Source organism: Pelophylax lessonae (assembly GCF_965119305.1).
Source record: "Pelophylax lessonae genome assembly, chromosome: 1".
Taxonomy (NCBI): Eukaryota; Metazoa; Chordata; class Amphibia; order Anura; family Ranidae; genus Pelophylax; species Pelophylax lessonae.
Window position 1 is genome coordinate 693,038,567 of NC_138768.1, and position 18,197 is coordinate 693,056,763.

At 46.1% G+C, this 18,197-nt stretch overlaps 1 protein-coding gene across 1 annotated transcript in view; it reads right to left on the reverse strand.

Moving 5' to 3' along the window:
- Positions 1-18,197, reverse strand: part of LOC309545028 (putative ATP-dependent RNA helicase DDX60) — a 496,323-nt gene that overhangs the window by 17,041 nt on the left and 461,085 nt on the right. Inside the window, exons 35-36 of the mRNA XM_082244135.1 lie at positions 10,403-10,550; positions 38-180 (exon numbers count right to left, since the gene is read on the reverse strand). Coding sequence (XP_082100261.1) covers positions 38-180; positions 10,403-10,550 — 291 coding nt within the window. The remainder of the gene's footprint in view (positions 1-37; positions 181-10,402; positions 10,551-18,197) is intronic.

Below are 18,197 nucleotides of genomic sequence, written 5' to 3' on the forward strand. Positions count from 1 at the left end.
GATTGTGACCATTTGGAACATTTTTTTTTACACTTACACTGCTTATGTTTTTCATTTTCATCAAGTCATGATCTGTATTTCCAGACAGACATGCAAATGGGGATATGCCACTTCTTTCTTCGGAGTGTGACATGAGATGATCCACCAGTCTTGAATCCATGCACTTCTTACCTGAAAAACCTGATAGGACACACTGGATGAATGCTTCCTTATTTTAATGTTAACTATACTTAAAGAGTTACTGTTTAAGTATACTTAAACATATATAAATATATGAAATAAACAATAAATGAAACAACTGTTACACAGAGGTTTCTCTAAACAACATATGCATTGATATGCCCCCTTTTACTGCCCACGTAAAACCAGTGCCAGCCTAATCCATGAGAGAAATAGCTAGGCTGGCAGAATTCAACCAGACTTTTTTTTTTTAATCCCAGAACTCATCCGCCAATGATGCCTCCTCCATAAAGCAAAGGGGGTGTTAGTGCGCTTCCGTGCATCTTAGCAGGCTATATCTGAGTCAATGCACCTCAGCGGCACTTGAGAGGAGAAGCTGCTCTGGAAATGACAAAAAAAAACAAGAGGACAAGGCGCCTCTAAGTTCAGTAGGCTCAGTGTATTTATTAAAATGAAAGATTAAAAGCACTCACACGAGTAATAGGACAAGAGCATGGTATAAGAGTATGGTATAAGGTCCATCCGGAGTCTTCCAAGCCACTATGCTGAATACTGTGATGCTGTGCTGCGGATGTCCGGAGAGCCGCTTTCGGTGTGTGTATGTGTCCTCTCAGCTGTGTCTCAGCTGTCGGCATGAGCTTCCTGAGAGCAAGGCGGGGACACAGGCGGCCTGCATCCAATGGAGCGGGTGGTGGGCTGTTACATGTTTCGGAGCGCTGCTCCTTCATCAGACCTCACCCGCCGGAGGTAGGGGAACACTTATGTAGGCAGCTCCACTCATTACCACCATACAGGGGACAGGAGCGGTGCGGCAGAAGCTTAATTATAATCGTGTGCAACCCCGGAAGGCTGGCAGATGCACAAGTGGTACAAACATACCCTAACTAGTAAACAATATAAATATAAATATAAATATAAATATAACATGCATACCCTACCTAATGTGCATCCCCAAAGGGCTAATGAATGATGCACAAGTGATGCAAACATCACAGAACTGTAAATAATACACAAATTATGCCAACATGCCCTAAATGTAAAAAAAAAATTAAAAAATAAAATAAATAAAATAAAATAAATAAATCAAAAAATTTATTTTCCAGCACTGCCTTAACCCTCTTGGGCATGGAGTTCACCAGAGCTTCACAGGTTGCTACTGGAGTCCTCTTCCACTCCTCCATGACAACATCACAAACTGGTGGATGTTAGAGATCTTGCACTCCTCCACCTTCCATTTGAGAATAACCCAGAGATTCTCAAATGGGTTTAGGTCTAGAGACATGCTTGGCCAGTCCATCCCCTTTACCCTTTACCCATCCCCTTTCATCTTGGAGGTGTGTTTGGGGTCGTTATCATGTTGGAATATTGCCCTGCGACCCAGTCTGTGAAGGGAGGGGATCATGCTCTGCTTCAGTATGTCAAAGTACATGCTGGCATTCATGGTTCCCTCAATGAACTGTAGCTCCCCAGTGCTAGCATCACTCCCACCACCATGCTTGACTGTAGGGGAGACACACTTGTCTTTGTACTCCTCACCTGGTTGCCGCCACACACGCTTGACACCATCTGAACCAAATAAGTTTATCTTGGTCTCATCAGACCACAGGACATGGTCCCAGGAAATCCTTAGTCTGCTTGTCTTGTTTGCGGGATTTCTTGTGCATCATCTTTAGAAGAGGCTTCCTTCTGGGACGACATGCAAACCAATTTGATGCAGTGTGGGACGTATGGTCTGAGCACTGATAGGCTCAGCCCCCACCCCTTCAACCTCTGCAGCATTGCTGGCAGCACTCATACGTCTATTTCCCAAAGACAACCTCTGGATAGGACGTCAAGCATGTGCACTCAACTTCTTTGGTCGACCATGGCGAGGCCTGTTCTGAGTGGAACCTGTCCTTTTAAACCGCTGTATGGTCTTGGCCACCATGCTGCAGCTCAGTTTCAGGGTCTTGGCAATCTTCTTATAGCCTAGGCCATCTTTATGTAGAGCAACAATTCTTTTTTTTTTCAGATCCTCAGAGAGTTCTTTGCCATGAGGTGCCATGGTGAACTTCCAGTGACCAGTATGAGAGAATAGGAGCGATTAACACCAAATTTAACACACCTAATCCCCATTCACACCTGAGACCATGCAACACCAACAAGTCACATGACACCAGGGAGGGAAAATGGCTAATTGGGCCCAATTTGGACATGTTCACCTAGGGGTATACTCACTTTTGTTGCCAGCAGTTTAGAAATTAATGGATGTGTGTTATTTTGAGGGGACAGCAAAATAACACTGTTATACAAGCTGTACACTCACCACTTTGCATTGTAGCAAAGTGTGAGATACTGTACATTCCACAATAATATTTATGCTACCAAAATTAGTGTGTGCTGTAAATTACCTCCAGCATTGTTCCTGTTTCTTCTTGCTGGAGGCTGCCATTTTGCTAAAGCCCAGAGCCCCTGAACATCAGTAAATCGAGAAGCAGAACTAAACCTATCAATTTAACAGTTTCAAAAATCATTACATTCGTAATGTTACATTCCTGGAATGCCAAGATTGCTAACTGTCACATTTGCTTGTGACCTCAATCAATTTTTCAAACCATCAAATAGTTGGTGTGATAACTGATCACATGTGCAGCACCATGGCATTGCAGATCAAACAGAAGCAGCTTCCCTGGCTGTAAAGGATATGAGGGTTTAAATCCACTTTAAGCCTGTCAGCAGATCGGCCTCTACAAACTCAGATTTTAAACACTATAGATTTATTTTTAAAGTTTTAACTGCAAAATGGGCCAGCCTGAAGTGATCTAGCGGGACTTAATTTTCTGACTAAAGTTCCACCTTAACAAGTTTTTCTAGTGAAATCAAAATAATGTCTGCTGGTATGTCAGTTACATCATTTAGCATGTTGGGTCTAACACGTTTGCCTGTATCTAAAAAGAGAGGAAGGAAGAGATTTTTACCAAGGAGAATATGACAACATACTTGTACCACAGGGAGGGCAAGAAGTTACACGTAGCCCCATTTACATTAGCTCATCTTTTGAGTCATTAGGGAGGGCGGTTATGGAGCTTTTGATAGGGTTTCCACTTTTTTGGGTACTGTTATTAAAGCATCTCACAATGCTGAAAGCATAAGAGCTGTTTTCAGAAAATTGTCAGGCAAAGAGCACCTGCATCCAATTGGATGCAAGCACTGTTCGGGTAATCTGACAGCTGGCAGTATTGGCTGTCAGAATGCAATAGCACACAGTGGGAGATTCATCCATCTGTGCTGTTAGCGTAGATAGATAAATCTATCTACAGGCAGAACAAAGGAAATCTATGGGTTTATGGCCAGCTTTACTGTAAGTGATTATATACATAGACTTTTATTTACATTTTGAACTGCTTTTTCATCCCGTGTAAGTTAATGTGAATGCAAGATCAACTCAAAGGAAATTGATGCAACTCAGATGCAACTTGAAAAAGCTTGATGTACAGCTGAAAGGCAATGTAAAATATCTTGTATGTGATTCAAAGCAACTGAAGGAAACTGGGTTTAAACTAGTCTACACAAGCCCTAAATGACAGATGACAAACTTCTATTTTACAGATACCATCCTGTCTGATAATTCTGCAGTCCGTTTGATGTGTATTATAACCATAGGAACCTGTGATGTGGATATTAGTAAGTATGGCCACTAACATTTTGAAAATGTAATACTATTTAATTTAAAGCGGAGTTCCGGCCTCGGAAATTATTTTTCACTAAAAATAACCCCGGGACAGTCAGGGCTAGTGCATTCCACAATGGATAGCCTCTGAACTGTCCCAGGTCGCACTTACCTTTTAGAAGAAATACTTACCTTGAAAATTTCTTCTCCAGTGCTGCCATCTCAAGTGTGGGCAGCTGAAGCCAGGGCGTCCTCTTCCGTGTCCTCTTCGGTCCCACAATGCACTGCACTGGCCCCGCTAGTCACTTCCAGGCAGGTGCGTTATCCCTGCACAGCTTCTGGGCATACCCAGAAGCTGTTTAGCAGGGAATGACGCGCCTTCCACTGGAACTGACGAGCGGGGCCGGTGCAGGCGCATTGATTCCTGGGAACGATGACATTCAGCTCTCAGGAATCAATGCAGGCAGGAAGTGACGGCGCGGGCCGTGGCCGCAGAGGGAAGAAGTGGAAGAAAGGTAAGTATATTTTCTTCAATAACAAGGTAAGTAACCAAAAAAAAAAAACAATCGGGACTATCCATTTCTTTTACAGGTGACACAGAGCAAGCGGATAGCCCAAAGTCGCTTTTTTTTTTTCCAAAATAATTTTTATTAATTTTGAAATATCAGGTACAATAAATGCATTCAACAGTTCAACATATAACAGAAAAGTAAGGCACATCGCAACCATAAAACATGTCATAAAAAGTCATAAGATGTAGTAAATACATTCAACTTTCAATTGTCATTCCAAGTGATCCATGAATCCCAATGTCTATCGTGTTTAGTAATGGAGTTAGAACGTAGTGCCAGTGATTTCTCATATTCATATGTCAGATTCACTGATGCTACCACTTCAGATAAGTTTGGAGCCTCTGTATTTTTCCACCTCCTGGTGATGGTCGCCCTAGCAGCTAGCAATATATGTGCTGTAACCCACCTGTGTTTGTGGGCTATTGCGTCAATGTCTAGAGTGAGGAGAGCCAAGGCAGGGTTCGGTGTAACAGGAGTTTGTGTCACCGTCGAAAGGAGGCCAAAGATTTGGTTCCAGAAACTAGTTAAATTCTTGCATGTCCAAAGAATATGGTACAGGTTGCCCACTTGGCCACATTCCCGCCAGCAGAGCGGGGAATGAGTCGGGTAAAATCGGGACAACCTGTATGGCGTCAGATACCACCTGGACAGGATTTTTTGGGATAGTTCCCAATGGTTGGTGCATCCCGACACCCCATATGAATGCCGGAATGCACACAACCACTGAGGTCGTGAGAAAGAACGTTTGAGGTCGCCTTCCCATTTGATCATGGGACAGGTCTTGGTGAATGTGGTCTTAGCATTAAACATGTTGTAGAAGAGTGTGATACCTTTTATTGATCCAGAGAGGTTATTTAGGAATCTAATTGTCGGTAGTGGGAAAGTGATCTTGGGAGGGGGATGTTTAGTCAGGAACGTGGTGATTCGGGTATATGTATAAAGTTCTGAGTTCGGGAGTTCATATTCATGTGCGAGCGTCGTGAAGGGTTTCAATCTGTCTGGAGTATAGAGGCTATCGATCCAGAGTATGCCCCTATCTCTCCATCTCAGGGTGGAGAGGCAGGGGATCATTACGTCTAGGAGGGTGATGGGTAATCTCTGTTTATATTCTTCCACGTTAGTATGCTTTTGTAATTCTCTCCAAGCCAGTATGGATGTCTTGGTTGTAATCAGTAGGTCTGTCATGTTTTGGGGCTTCCACATGTCTGCCAGGAGTAGCACGTATAAGTGATCCACCTTGCTGTGTGCAGCTTCAATGTGTGACCAGTGGATGCCAGAGTGTTCTGGGAACCACGTTCGTAGCTGGGTTAGTTGGGACGCTAGAAAGTAGTCATACAGATGTATCATACCAGTTCCCCCCACTTTCTTGTGTCTTATAAGGTGAGCCCAAGAACATCTAGGGTGTTTCCCTTGCCATATATATTGTTTGAGAACACGGTTTAGAGAGCTGATCAGTGCTGGTGGGAGAGGCAACGGGAGAGTTCGAAAAATATACAGTATTTTGGGGAGGGCCATCATTTTGAAGGCAGCTAGTCTGCCCAACCATGATAGTTCTTGATATGATTTTTTTGTAAGATCCGACTGTATGTCTGCAATCAGTGGCTTATAGTTAGCCTCTATCATAGAGGAAACCGTTGGCGTCAGTTTTAGCCCCAAGTATGAGATTTCGCGGTCAGTCCATATATATGGAAATTGTGATTCCAAGTGTTGTCTGGTGTGTTTTTGTATGCCCAAGTTGAGGATAAGCGATTTAGTAAAATTTACTTTATAATATGATATAGCTGAAAATGACTCCAAGAGTCGGTGTAGAAAGGGCATGGACACTATGGGGTTGGTGATGGAGAGAATGACGTCATCAGCGAATAGTGTTATTTTATGGGGGATACCTTTTATACGAAAGCCGGAGATATGGGGGTAAGAGCGAATACGTTCTGCTAGTGGCTCCATCATAAGATTGAATATGCTCGGGGATAGTGGACAGCCTTGGCGGGTGCCATTGGTTATGGAGAAGGGCTTGGATAATATGCCCGATAGGAACACCTGGGCTGAGGGAGTAGAATACAGTGCCAAGATGGCCGATAAAATCAGTCCCTGGAATCCAAACTTCTCCAGAACCAACCGCATATATCTCCAGTATACCCTATCGAAGGCTTTTTCAGCGTCGATAGATAAGAGAAGGGAGGGAGTTTTCGTTATTTCTGCGTAGTGGATTAGGTTAATGACTCTACGTGTGGCATCTGCCGCTTGTCTATTCGTCATGAATCCTAGCTGGTCAGGATTTATTAGCGTGGGCAAGATAGAGGAGAGGCGGGTGGCAATTATTTTGGCATATATTTTCACGTCTGCGTTAAGCAGGGATATTGGGCGAAAATTTGCAGGGGCGTCTGGCGTTTTGCCTGGTTTCGGAAGAGCCACTATATGCGCCTTGAGCATCTCCAGTGGGAAAGCGCCCGATTCGGAGATGGTCCGGTATAGTCTAAGCATGTAAGGAGAAAGTACGTCCTGGAATCGCTTGAAATATTCGTTAGTAAAACCGTCAGGGCCTGGAGATTTGTCATTAGGTAGGTGGTTGATAGCATGGACAATTTCAAGGGAGAATTTAAAGTTAGGAGCTGGGCATTGGACAGGGTGGGGAGGCCAATGTCATCAAGAAATGTCTTAATACACTGGTCAGATGGAGTAGGGCAGGAGGGATCATCTTTCAAGTTATACAGCGCCCCATAGTAATCAGAGAACGCATCTGCGATCTCTTGGGGTTTTAGGAGTTTCTGTTTGGTGAAAGGGTGGAAAATATGGGGAATTTTGCATTTCGTCCTACGGGCTCTCAAGCGGTTGGCGAGGAATTTCCCAGCCTTGTTGTGTTGTGAATAGAATACTAGTTTGAGAGATCGCATAGCCTTATCATGATCTCTAATCAGGAGTAAGCGCAGATCATGTCTGAGCTTGGTCAAAGCAGTCGATTGTGCGTCTGTGGTGGAAGCCTTGTTGGCAATCTCCAATTTATGGATATCCGCCAACAAGGATTCCACAGCCGTCTTGTGTGATTTTCGTTCCCTGGACTTAAGCTGGATCAGTATGCCTCTCATAACAGCTTTGTGTGTGTTCCACAGTGTCTGTGGGGAAACAGATGGGTCGTCATTGAGCTGAAAGAACGATTTAAGGTGGTTTTGAAGAGTAGTAAAATGTTTTTGGAGTTGGATCAGCCTATTGTCACATCTCCAGGTGGAGAAGCCAGGACCAGGCTTCTCCAGGTGGAGTACGATGGAAACAGCTGCGTGATCCGACCACGTGATGTCATGTATCTTAACCTCAGACGTACGATGCAGTAACCAAGAATCAATAATAAAAAGGTCGATTCGTGAATATGACTTATGTCGGGTCGAGAAGAAAGTAAAATCCCTCTCTTCCGCATGAAAACAACGCCAAGCGTCGTAGAGGTCCTCCCGATGCAGCAGGTTCCCCAGTGCAGGAGAGCGCCTACCGCACCTAGAGGAAGTGTCAATCCGAGGGTCGGGGGTTAAGTTAAAGTCGCCGCACATAATGAGGCGACCCTCCCTCAGCACCCGAGCCTTTTTGAGGACCTTTCGCAGGAAGCACATTTGTTTAACATTAGGAGCATATACTGCTACCAACGTTAAAGGAACATTGTCAATTACACATATCAATATGACATATCTACCCTCCGGATCGAGGTGAGACGATTTGAGGGTGAACACCACTGAGTCTCTGATGGCGATCAGAATGCCGTTCTTCTTCACAGGAGCCGAGGCGAAGAAGGTGTGGGGAAAGTTCTTATGTTGACAGTAGGGAGCTGCGTCCACCTGGAAGTGTGTTTCCTGCACTACTAGAATGTCCACCTTTTGCAAGATGGCGTCTTTCCATAGGGTCCTCCGTTTGGCTGGATGGTTAAGGCCATTGGAGTTAATAGACAGTATTTTCAGACCCATAGGGAAGACACTTGAAGAGATGGGCAAGATGATCTGTACTTCTTGAGCTCGGAAATTGGATCGTTTGGTCCATGGCGCACCATCGTGAATCTTGGCGATCTTTCGGGTCGGCAAATAATAAGGAATATGTGAAAAAGTCCAGAGTTAACAGTAGACATTGGATCATGAGAGCTAGGGCTTCGGGTGTTGCTGACGTATTCATCAAAGCAGTAAGTTGAATGCTGCTGGACGGTATCAACTAACTCCAACGGGAGTAACAGAGAAGCCCGTTGCCAGGCGTAAAAAAGGGAATTCCTCGGAAGGGATTCGGGCAGGCAAGCCTGCAACATTTAGCAGGGTGAAGGTACGGTAGTTTGTACCAGGGCACTGGACCAGGGAAGTCCGTAAAGCAGGATAGAGTCTGATGAGTGCCTTTAATATTTAGAGCGGTGTTTGTGAGCAGACTTGGACCATCCAAGGGACGAGTTCGTCTTCTGAGGTGGCGTATAGGTTGGGGGTTGGGGGGGAATGATATTCCAGGTGTGGAGAAGTTCTAATCCAGCTTCCAATGAGTGTATTGTTTTGGTGGAACCTTCTTTGGTAATTATCAGACTCGCCGGGTATTTCCATTTGTAAGGAATATCATGGTTGCGCAGGGCCTTGGTGATAGTTAGCAGATTGTTGCGGCGTTGCATCGTGTATCGGGAGAAGTCGGGAAAAACTTGTAGATTTTTTGCATGCTCAGGCAGTTGATCCTTTTGCTTAAAGGCTAGGAGTATACCTTCTTTAGCCTGGTAGTAGTGCATTTTAAGTAGCACGTCTCTTGGCACTTCCGCAGGGAGATGTGGTGGCTTGGGGATGCGGTGTATACGGTCAATTGTCACATCTGTGGGAGAAAACCCAGGAACCGCAGCCAAAAAAAGATCTCTTGCAAAGTGCGGGAGTTGGTTAGAGGAAACTGTTTCAGGGATGCCGCGTATCTTGAGATTGCTCCTTCTAGATCTGTCCTCCAGATCCGCTAGTTTAGATTTAATCCATGATATGTCATCTGCCTGGGACGCGTGGGCGTCCACCATGGTATTAAATGAGGTTGCAAAGTCTGTCATTTGGGTCTCCATATGATCAACCCTGGATTCCACAACTTGTACACTTCTCTTACAGTCCTTCAGGCCAGAGTATAAATCAGCTTGCAAAGAAGAACGCAGCAGCATCACAATATCTTTAAGGGCTGTATCAGATATGGGCTGCCCTGTAGTTGGAAAAGCTGCAATAGGGTCCGGGATGGAGGTTTCCATGTCTGGTGTTTCCCCCGCCATGTTCCCCCCATACATAGGGCTAGCTAGGTCCGATAAGGAAGAGCGCCTCTGCTTGCTTTTAGCAGGGCTGTGAGTGGAGGGAGTCGACTGACCTGAGGCTGGGTCCGGATCATTATCCGCCGAGAGCTGTGCATCTCGCAGGAGAGTTGCTGCTGCCAGGGCGCTGGCTGCATCCTTGTTTAGTGAGGTCCGGGCGCCATTTTGGCTCGAGCGGCCCGCTGCTGGTGGGAAGTACAGGGTCAGTTTTCGCGGCTGTGGCGGGTCCCGCTGTCTTCTAGACATCTCCGCTACTTGCTCGGGTGCACTACCGTTCAGGGGGTGCGAGTGGAGAGAGGGATTCGGCAACGTAGAGGTAGATTCCCTGGTCCTGTGCCGGAGCTCCTAACTCATGCGGCCATACACGTCCGCGGTCGCTCCGCCCCCCCCGCCCAAAGTCGCTTTTGAGGCTGGAACTCTGCTTTAATAACATTATACAAAATAATACCCACATCAGCTGGCGCTGAATGACACATACATAAAAAAAAAAACGTTAAATACGGGAACACAACTTAACTCACTAATGTCCCTCCAATGTCCTTGGTTTTTATGTACGGGGATTATTCAGCACTGGCTGATTTAAATATTATTTTGTAAAATATTAACAGAATTGATGTGAACTGGCTGACTGCGGGGGATCCAGCACATGGAGACATTGTGTACATAATAGTATTACTGTATATGCCATGATGTTAACATAGTTAGGTCTATTAATACACATACTGATTTGTGTGAGAGGTAGCTGATATTCTTTCTCCATATCTGCCAGTTTGGAAGCTGTAAGAAGGCAGTGGCCAAAGACTGTGGCAACCTTCTTGTTATATTCTGTAACAGCAGCAGCAAAGTCTTTAGGGAGCTTCTCTAGAAAGACCTGTAGAAAGCAAAATACATTTTTTTTGTTTTTTTTTTTCAATTGTATACATCAATGCCATAAATATAGCCATAAACCAGCAGGGCATGCAAGTTCAAATGTGGACAGTGTATCAATGATAATAATGCCTAATTTCTAAAATGCATGTAAAAAATAGACATATAGTGGTCTTATACATTGACATATGCAGACATTATAGGACTGTTTAATATAAACTAGCAAAATTATTAGCAGTAAGTAGGGCATACATAGGTTAGGGGGTCGAAAATTCTTCCCCACAAGGTGTCCATGCTGCAGCAGCTAGCACTGAAAGTCACCAGGCACCCAAAGTGCTTTCTTTGCATCTGTCAGACCTCAAATTTACACAGTACAAGTTCAGAGCAAGGAAGGCTTACCTTAGCTCCTCCTTGACTTAGATCACATGAACAAGATGATAGGACTTCTCCTCACTCTGAAGGGCTTCCTTTTTTTTCTGGTGAGTGAGTTTCAAGCAGGGGGCTGTTATTGGGGAAGATCTGTACTAGTGGGGAAGTTCTACTGAACAGGTTCTAAATTTGTACTAGTGGAAAGAGATTTTGTCTTGGAATTGGAGGTAACTTTTTGTTGTGCTTTGTCTGCTGACCTGTGTGTTACGCTGTATTGGGTGCTCTTTGTGTTATGTATCTCTAACCTCTGCACAATGTGCCTTACTTATGTCTGAGCCCTGCACTCTGTGCATTACACAATGAGTCCTGCATTACATGCCCTGATATCCAATTCATCCTCCTGACCACTTCACTGTGTACGCCAAGCACCTCCCCCTGCACTACATGTAAAATAATTGTGCTGAGGTCTGTTAGACTCTTGTTTATGGCATAGCAATTACAGCATATTTGTTGGATACTATGGCTATGTTACAAACAAAATGAAAAAGGAGTAGGGGCACAATGGCCGCCTCCTTATGGTTATGGATGTACATGTACCACATCCTCTACAAAATATCTATCCATCATCAGGGGGGCGTGGCCAGCCAGAGCCCAAGATGGACACTGTGCTCTAAAGGCTTCTGAGCGTCGGAACTGGCAAATGCGGCTTTAACCACAAATTCATGACTCAGCGACACCGGGAAAGATCCCTAAACGATTTCCCTACTCAGCGGCGGCAGGGCAGCGAAACAAAGAAGAGAGACTGCTTCAAAATCTCACCGCCTTCATGTTCCAACCCATGGACCCGCACAGGCCAGATAGCGCCGGCACCGTGGCCCTGTCAGCCAGCTCAACCCTTCTTCAGTCATCCCTGCCAGAAGCTGCATCCTTTCCGCAAAACAGCTCAATAGAGATGACGAGCATCATTGCAGACTCATGTGAATCCCCTCCTGGCACCCTGATCACTAGCAGCCCAGCCAAAGCACGGATGAGGATGGATTCTCCAGCTCCAGTCATACCTGAGGTGAGCCAGCCATCCCTCTCCCCTGGGCCCCAGTTTGCACAACCAGATGCTATAGTTATGTTCCCGACCACCAACCAGCCTGTTATGGAAACAACACCTAAAGATATGTTAATATCCTTGAGAAGCACACTACAATCAGATATGCTGTCTTTCATGCAGCAATTCAGGCAGGATGTCACATCGATGGGAGACAGAGTATCTCATGTGGAAACTCAGATGCGTGCATATGCGTTTACTGTTAATGAGCTTATCGATGCACAAGCTGATCATAACGATGAAAATAACTGGATCAAAAATAAACTGGCAGACCTCGAAAATAGGTCTCGCCGGAATAACATTAAAGTGGAGTTCCACCCTGAAAATAAATTTTTAGATAAAAATACCCCTGAAACAATCATGGCTAGTACATTTAAGCAATGATAGCCTCTGAACTGTCCCCTGTTTCACTTACCTTTTATAAGAAATACTTAACTTGAAAATGTCTTGTCCAGCGCTGCCATCTGAGGTTGGAGCGTCCTCTTCGGTGTCCTCTTCGGTGAAGTCGGAGTCCCAGAATGCCCTGCACCAGCCCTGCTTGTCACTTCCGGTGCAGGCGCGTCATCCCTGCACAGCTTCTGGGCATGCCCAGAAGCTGTTCAGCAGGGAATGACGCGCCTGCACTGGAAGTGACGAGCAGGGCCGATGTAGGCGCATTGACTCCTGGGATCGATGACGTTCATCTCCCAGGAGTCAATGCAAGCAGGAAGTGACGTCGGCGGCCATGTCCGCAGAGGGAGGAAGAGGAAGGAAGGTAAGTATATTTTCTTTAAAAACAAGGTAAGTGAATGAAAAAAAAAATTGTAATTCTCCAATTTTTTCAGTTAAAAAAAAGCAAGCGGATGGTGAAAAGTACATTTTGAGGGTCAAACTCTGCTTTAAAATAGGGGAATATCTGAAGAATTACAGACCAAAGACCTATCCCCATATGTCCGAAGCCTAAGCAAAGCTATGCTACTAGAGCTCAAGAACAGAGAATTGAACATTGACCGCATCCACAGGCTCCCGAAACTCTCATACTTACCCGACACAATACCAGGGATGTTATCCTACGTATAATCTTCTTTGATGTCAAAAATCAACTCATGCAAAAAGCCCGCATTATGGGAACCTGTCAGGGAAGAACTTGATAAAGAATGGCAAAGATGCCAATTTCCAAAATGGCCGCGCGGGACTGTCAGGGAATGGAAGATATGCCAATTTCCAAAATGGCCGCACAGGACTGTCAGGAAATGACATATATGCTAATTTCCAAAATAGCCATGTGGGACGTCCTAATTAGTGCCAATTATCAACACCCACTTCCTATATAAACTCAGCACTGGCTGCCATTCATTGCTGGATTATCTTCAGCTAGTACCTGATTTCCTTGTGCCTTGAAACTCCTGCTTGATTGATTACCCATTACCGACCTGGCTATCCTTGACCTGCTCTGGCTTTCTCCTGCTCTGAACCCGACTTGCCTTATGGACTTCTCCCTGCCTGCTCCTCATTGACTACCTGTGTTTGACCCTCGGCCTGGCTTCTGAACCTTGATTTGCACTAACCTGCCTGCACTTCCAGTGATCCAAGTGACTGTCTTTCCTACTGCGGATCCGATTCCTGACACAGCTACACCTGCAGGCAACCCGTGCACCTTTGGGCACAGCACCCTCTGTCACCATCTCCAGGGGTGCTCTGCACTCAGCCGCAAGGGGAGCCCTCTCGTCACCTCAGCCTCCAACCAGGTTTGTGACAGCATAATCCAGCCTTATGTCTGAAGCTGAAAGAGGTGCTTCCCCGCTAGAGGCTCTGTGCAGTGAAGAAGCAGTGAAGAATCTGCAAGATGGATACTTTCAATTAGGGGGTCGCCTACAGAACCTTGCAGTATCTGCTGCACCCAACGTCCAGAATCCACCTGCTGCACCCTCTGCTTCAGCTGCTTCAGCCCAAGAACCCATTGCCCATTGGCCTCCTCGGTGGTCATGCCAGTTCCAGAACCCAGAGTTCCAGTCCCCGAACGCTTCTCGGGGGACCGACGGAAGTTTAGGGCATTCCAGAACGCCTGCCAGTTATATTTTGCCCTCCAGCCCAGGACTTTCTCCCTGGAGTCCGTGAAGGTGGGGTTTATCATATCTCTACTCTCAGGAGACCCCCGGTCTTGGGCTCACCATTTATTAGAGCAGAAAAGCCTGATGCTTAATTCAGTCTCCACGTTGCTGGATGCCATGGCACAATTATATGACGACCCTCAACGTGTGACGACTGCAGAAACTGCCCTTCATAACCTCCAACCGGGGGGACGCCCAGTGGAGGACTATACTGTGGACTTCCGCAAGTGGTTGGCAGATACCGGCTGGAATGAGGCAGCCCTCAAATACCAGTACCGGCTTGGTCTATCTGAAGTCCTTAAGGACGAATTAGAGTTGATGCCCCGGCCACCCTGGAGGATCTTATTAAGCTGGCCATTCAGCTTGATCGCCGCCTGCGGGAGCGAAGATCTGAAAAGACTGGTACGTACCATCCTTCCTGGATGCTCCCCAGGGTTCCACCCTCACCTGCACCTGTGCTTAAATCTCTGCCTGCTCCTGTTGCTGAAGGAGAACCGATGCAGATTGGACTAGTACAGAGTACCCTATCCCCTGCTGAGAAATTACAGCGACGACAGGCCAATCTCTGCCTGTACTGCAGAGGTTCTGGACATTTCCTAAGCAACTGTCCCGTGAGACCTAGTAAGTGCCTTCCTCCATGTCGTGTCTACTTCCAGGTCTCTGGATCCCCTCCTGCTCACCTTGTCCTACCCATCTCGTTGCAGGTGGCGGAAGGGGAAATCCTGCTCCAGGCAATCCTTGACTCCGGAGCATGCAGCTGCTTCATGGACATCACCTTGGCAAAGAGATTACAAATACCGCTTAGGAATAAGAAGCAGAGACTTGAAGTCCATCTAGCTGATGGGACTATTCCCAGATCCGGACCCGTGACACAGGAGACTATCCCCATCCTAACCAGGATGAACTCTGGTCATCAGGAATTTCTCTGTTTTGACATTTTGTGTTCCCCTATGTTGCCTATTATTCTTGGAATTCCTTGGCCCCGGGCGCACAATCCTCAAATTGATTGGCCATCGGGGAGAATCTCCTTCAACTCTGAATACTGCCAGCAGCACTGCTTTGTCCCCGAAATCAGCAAGCCTCCTGTTTGTCTGTCTGTTCAACCCATCACCAGTACTAGCCAAGTAGTACCGCCAGCCTATCATTCCTACCTGGATGTATTTGACTAGAAAAAGGCTGATGCCCTACCACCTCATCGGCCTTATGATTGCCCTATTGAGATACTTCCAGGTGCGGAGATTCCTTTTGGGCGAATTCTCCCTCTCTCTGAAGTTGATTTGGAGGCTATACGCCTTTATATCAATGAAAATCTCGAGAAAGGATTCATTCGCCCCTCCTCCTCTCCGGCTGGCGCCGGCATCTTCTTCGTCCAGAAAAAAGACCACTCACTGAGACCTTGTGTGGATTATCGGGAACTTAATAAAATTACAATTAAAAATTGTTACCCACTCCCTCTTGTCCCTGAACTCTTCCAAAGATTCCGTTCTGCCCGAATCTTTACCAAGTTAGATTTACGCAGTGCCTACAACTTGGTCCGCATTCGCGAGGGAGATGAGTGGAAGACAGCTTTCAGGACCCGCTTCGGGCACTTTGAATATCTAGTCATGCCCTTTGGACTATGTAATGCTCCAGCCACCTTCCAACATTTAGTTAATGAAATTTTTCGAGAGTTCCTAGATCACTTTGTAATAGTGTATCCAGATGATATTCTCATCTTCTCTGCCTCCCTGGATCTTCATCGGGTGCATGTAAAAAAGGTCTTGGCCACATTAAGATTACATGGACTGTATGCAAAGGCAGAGAAGTGCGAGTTTGAAAAACTGTCCATTCAGTTTCTGGGACTGATCATCTCCACAGAAGGGATCTCTATGGACCCACAGAAGGTGGCTGCTATTATCAATTGGCCAGCTCCCACTGACAAGAAAGGCATCCAGGTTTGTCGGGTTTGCTAACTTTTACAGACGCTTTATCAAGGACTTTTCTACAATCATTTCTCCCATTACCCAGTTAACCCGCCAGCAGGTCCGGTTCCAATGGTCTCCCGAAGCCCAGTTAGCCTTTGATCAGCTTAAGATCCTTTTTACATCCGCTCCAGTACTGCAACATCCAGATCCAGCTTTGCCCTTTGTTCTTGAGGTAGATACCTCTGAAGTTGCCACAGGAGCCATTCTGTCTCAACGCCAGGGGCCCAAGTCCCTTCTTCACCCCGTCGCTTTCTTCTCCAGGAAGATGACTCCACCAGAGAAGAATTATGAATGATGTGGGTGACCGGGAGCTACTAGCCATCAAGTCGGCACTGGAGGAATGGCGATACCTTCTGGAAGGCGCTACACACCCAATTATGATCTTTACAGATCACAAGAACCCAGAGTACCTCAGGACAACCAAGCGACTCAGACCACGGCAAGCCTAATGGGCCTATTCTTCTCTAGGTTCAACTTCCACCTTACATATCACCCAGGATCCAAAAATGGGAAAGCTGACGCTCTTTTCCGCATGTTCCCAGAGACCCCGGAAACACCTACTCCCAGCACGATCCTGTCACCACACAACTTTTTGCTGCTTCATACCGATCTAAGCACAATTATCAAGCAAGCCTCTGCCCAGTACCCAGAAGCCGAAACATTGGCATTACAAAGAGACGGAAATCTCTTATGGCATGATAACAACATTTTCATCCCTCCTGAAGTAAGACCCCAAGTCCTGAAGGCTTGTCATGATCACCTCCTTACCTGCCACTTTGGCATCAGAAAAACGTGTGATCTTGTTCAAAGATCCTTCTGGTGGCCCAATCTCAGACAGGATTGTAAAGATTATGTGGACTCCTGCGTAACTTGTCTCCGCAGTAAAGGTCACTTGGGCTTGCTGAGACCTCTCCCTGTTCCGGAACAGCCATGGAGGATGATATCAATGGACTTTATTGTCGACTTACCCCCTTCAGACGGATTCACCACCATCTTGGTAGTAGTCGACAGACTGTCCAAGATGGCTCACTTCCTGCCTATGATAGGCACCCCTCAGCTATGGATACAACACATATATTCATTAAAGAAATTGTCCGAGTACATGGACTACCAAGTAGTATTGTGTCCGACAGAGGGGTGCAGTTCACTTCCAGATTCTAGAAATCATTGTGCAGGACTCTACAAATCCAAGTCTGTTTGTCGTCCGCATAGCATCCACAAAGTAACGGACAAACAGAAAGGACCAATCAAACATTGGAGCAATACCTGAGATGTTTCTCTACCTTTACCCAGGGCAACTGGGCATCTCTTCTTCCATGTGCCGAATTTGCATATAATAATTCTGTTTACGCCTCCACGAATCAATCCCCATTTTGGGCAAATTATGGGTACCATCCCTCCTTTTTGCCGGATGTCACCCCGGAGGCTTCAGTACCGGCAGTCCAGGATAGGGTTGAGTCTATACAGTCCAACTACCAGACCCTTAAATAAGCAATACTGAAGGCTCAAGAGGATTATAAGAGGCACTTTGACAAAAAGAAGAAGGGAAATCCTATATTTAAGGTTGGAGACAAAGTTTGGCTTTCCACAGCAAACATCAAACTCACTTGTCCCTCACGGAAATTGGTTCCTAAGTTTATTGGACCTTTTGAAATCAAAAGGGAAGTTAACCCAGTGGCATTTGAATTAAACCTTCCCAACTCCTATAAGTTACACCCAGTCTTCCACGTCTCTTTACTTAAATCAGCAGTGACTAGTTCATTTCCTAACAGGGAGGAGCCACCTCCACCTCCGGTTACGGTAGGGGAGGACACAGAATTTGAAGTGGAGGCCATTATAGATGGTCGAAGAAGAGGAAGACAAGTGCAGTATCTCATTAAGTGGAAGGGGTTCACTTAGGGGTTCACCTGAAGAAAACTCATGGGAACCAGCAAGTAATGTACATGCCCCTAAACTCCTTCAGGAGTTCTTTAACAGATTTCCGGAGAAACAGGCATGTTTGGGCTTCCGGAGGCTGCCCCTCGGGGGGGAGGGGGGGCACTGTCAGGGAAGAACTTGATAAAGAATGGCAAAGATGCCAACTTCCAAAATGGCCGCGCGGGACTGTCAGGGAATGGCAGATATGCCAA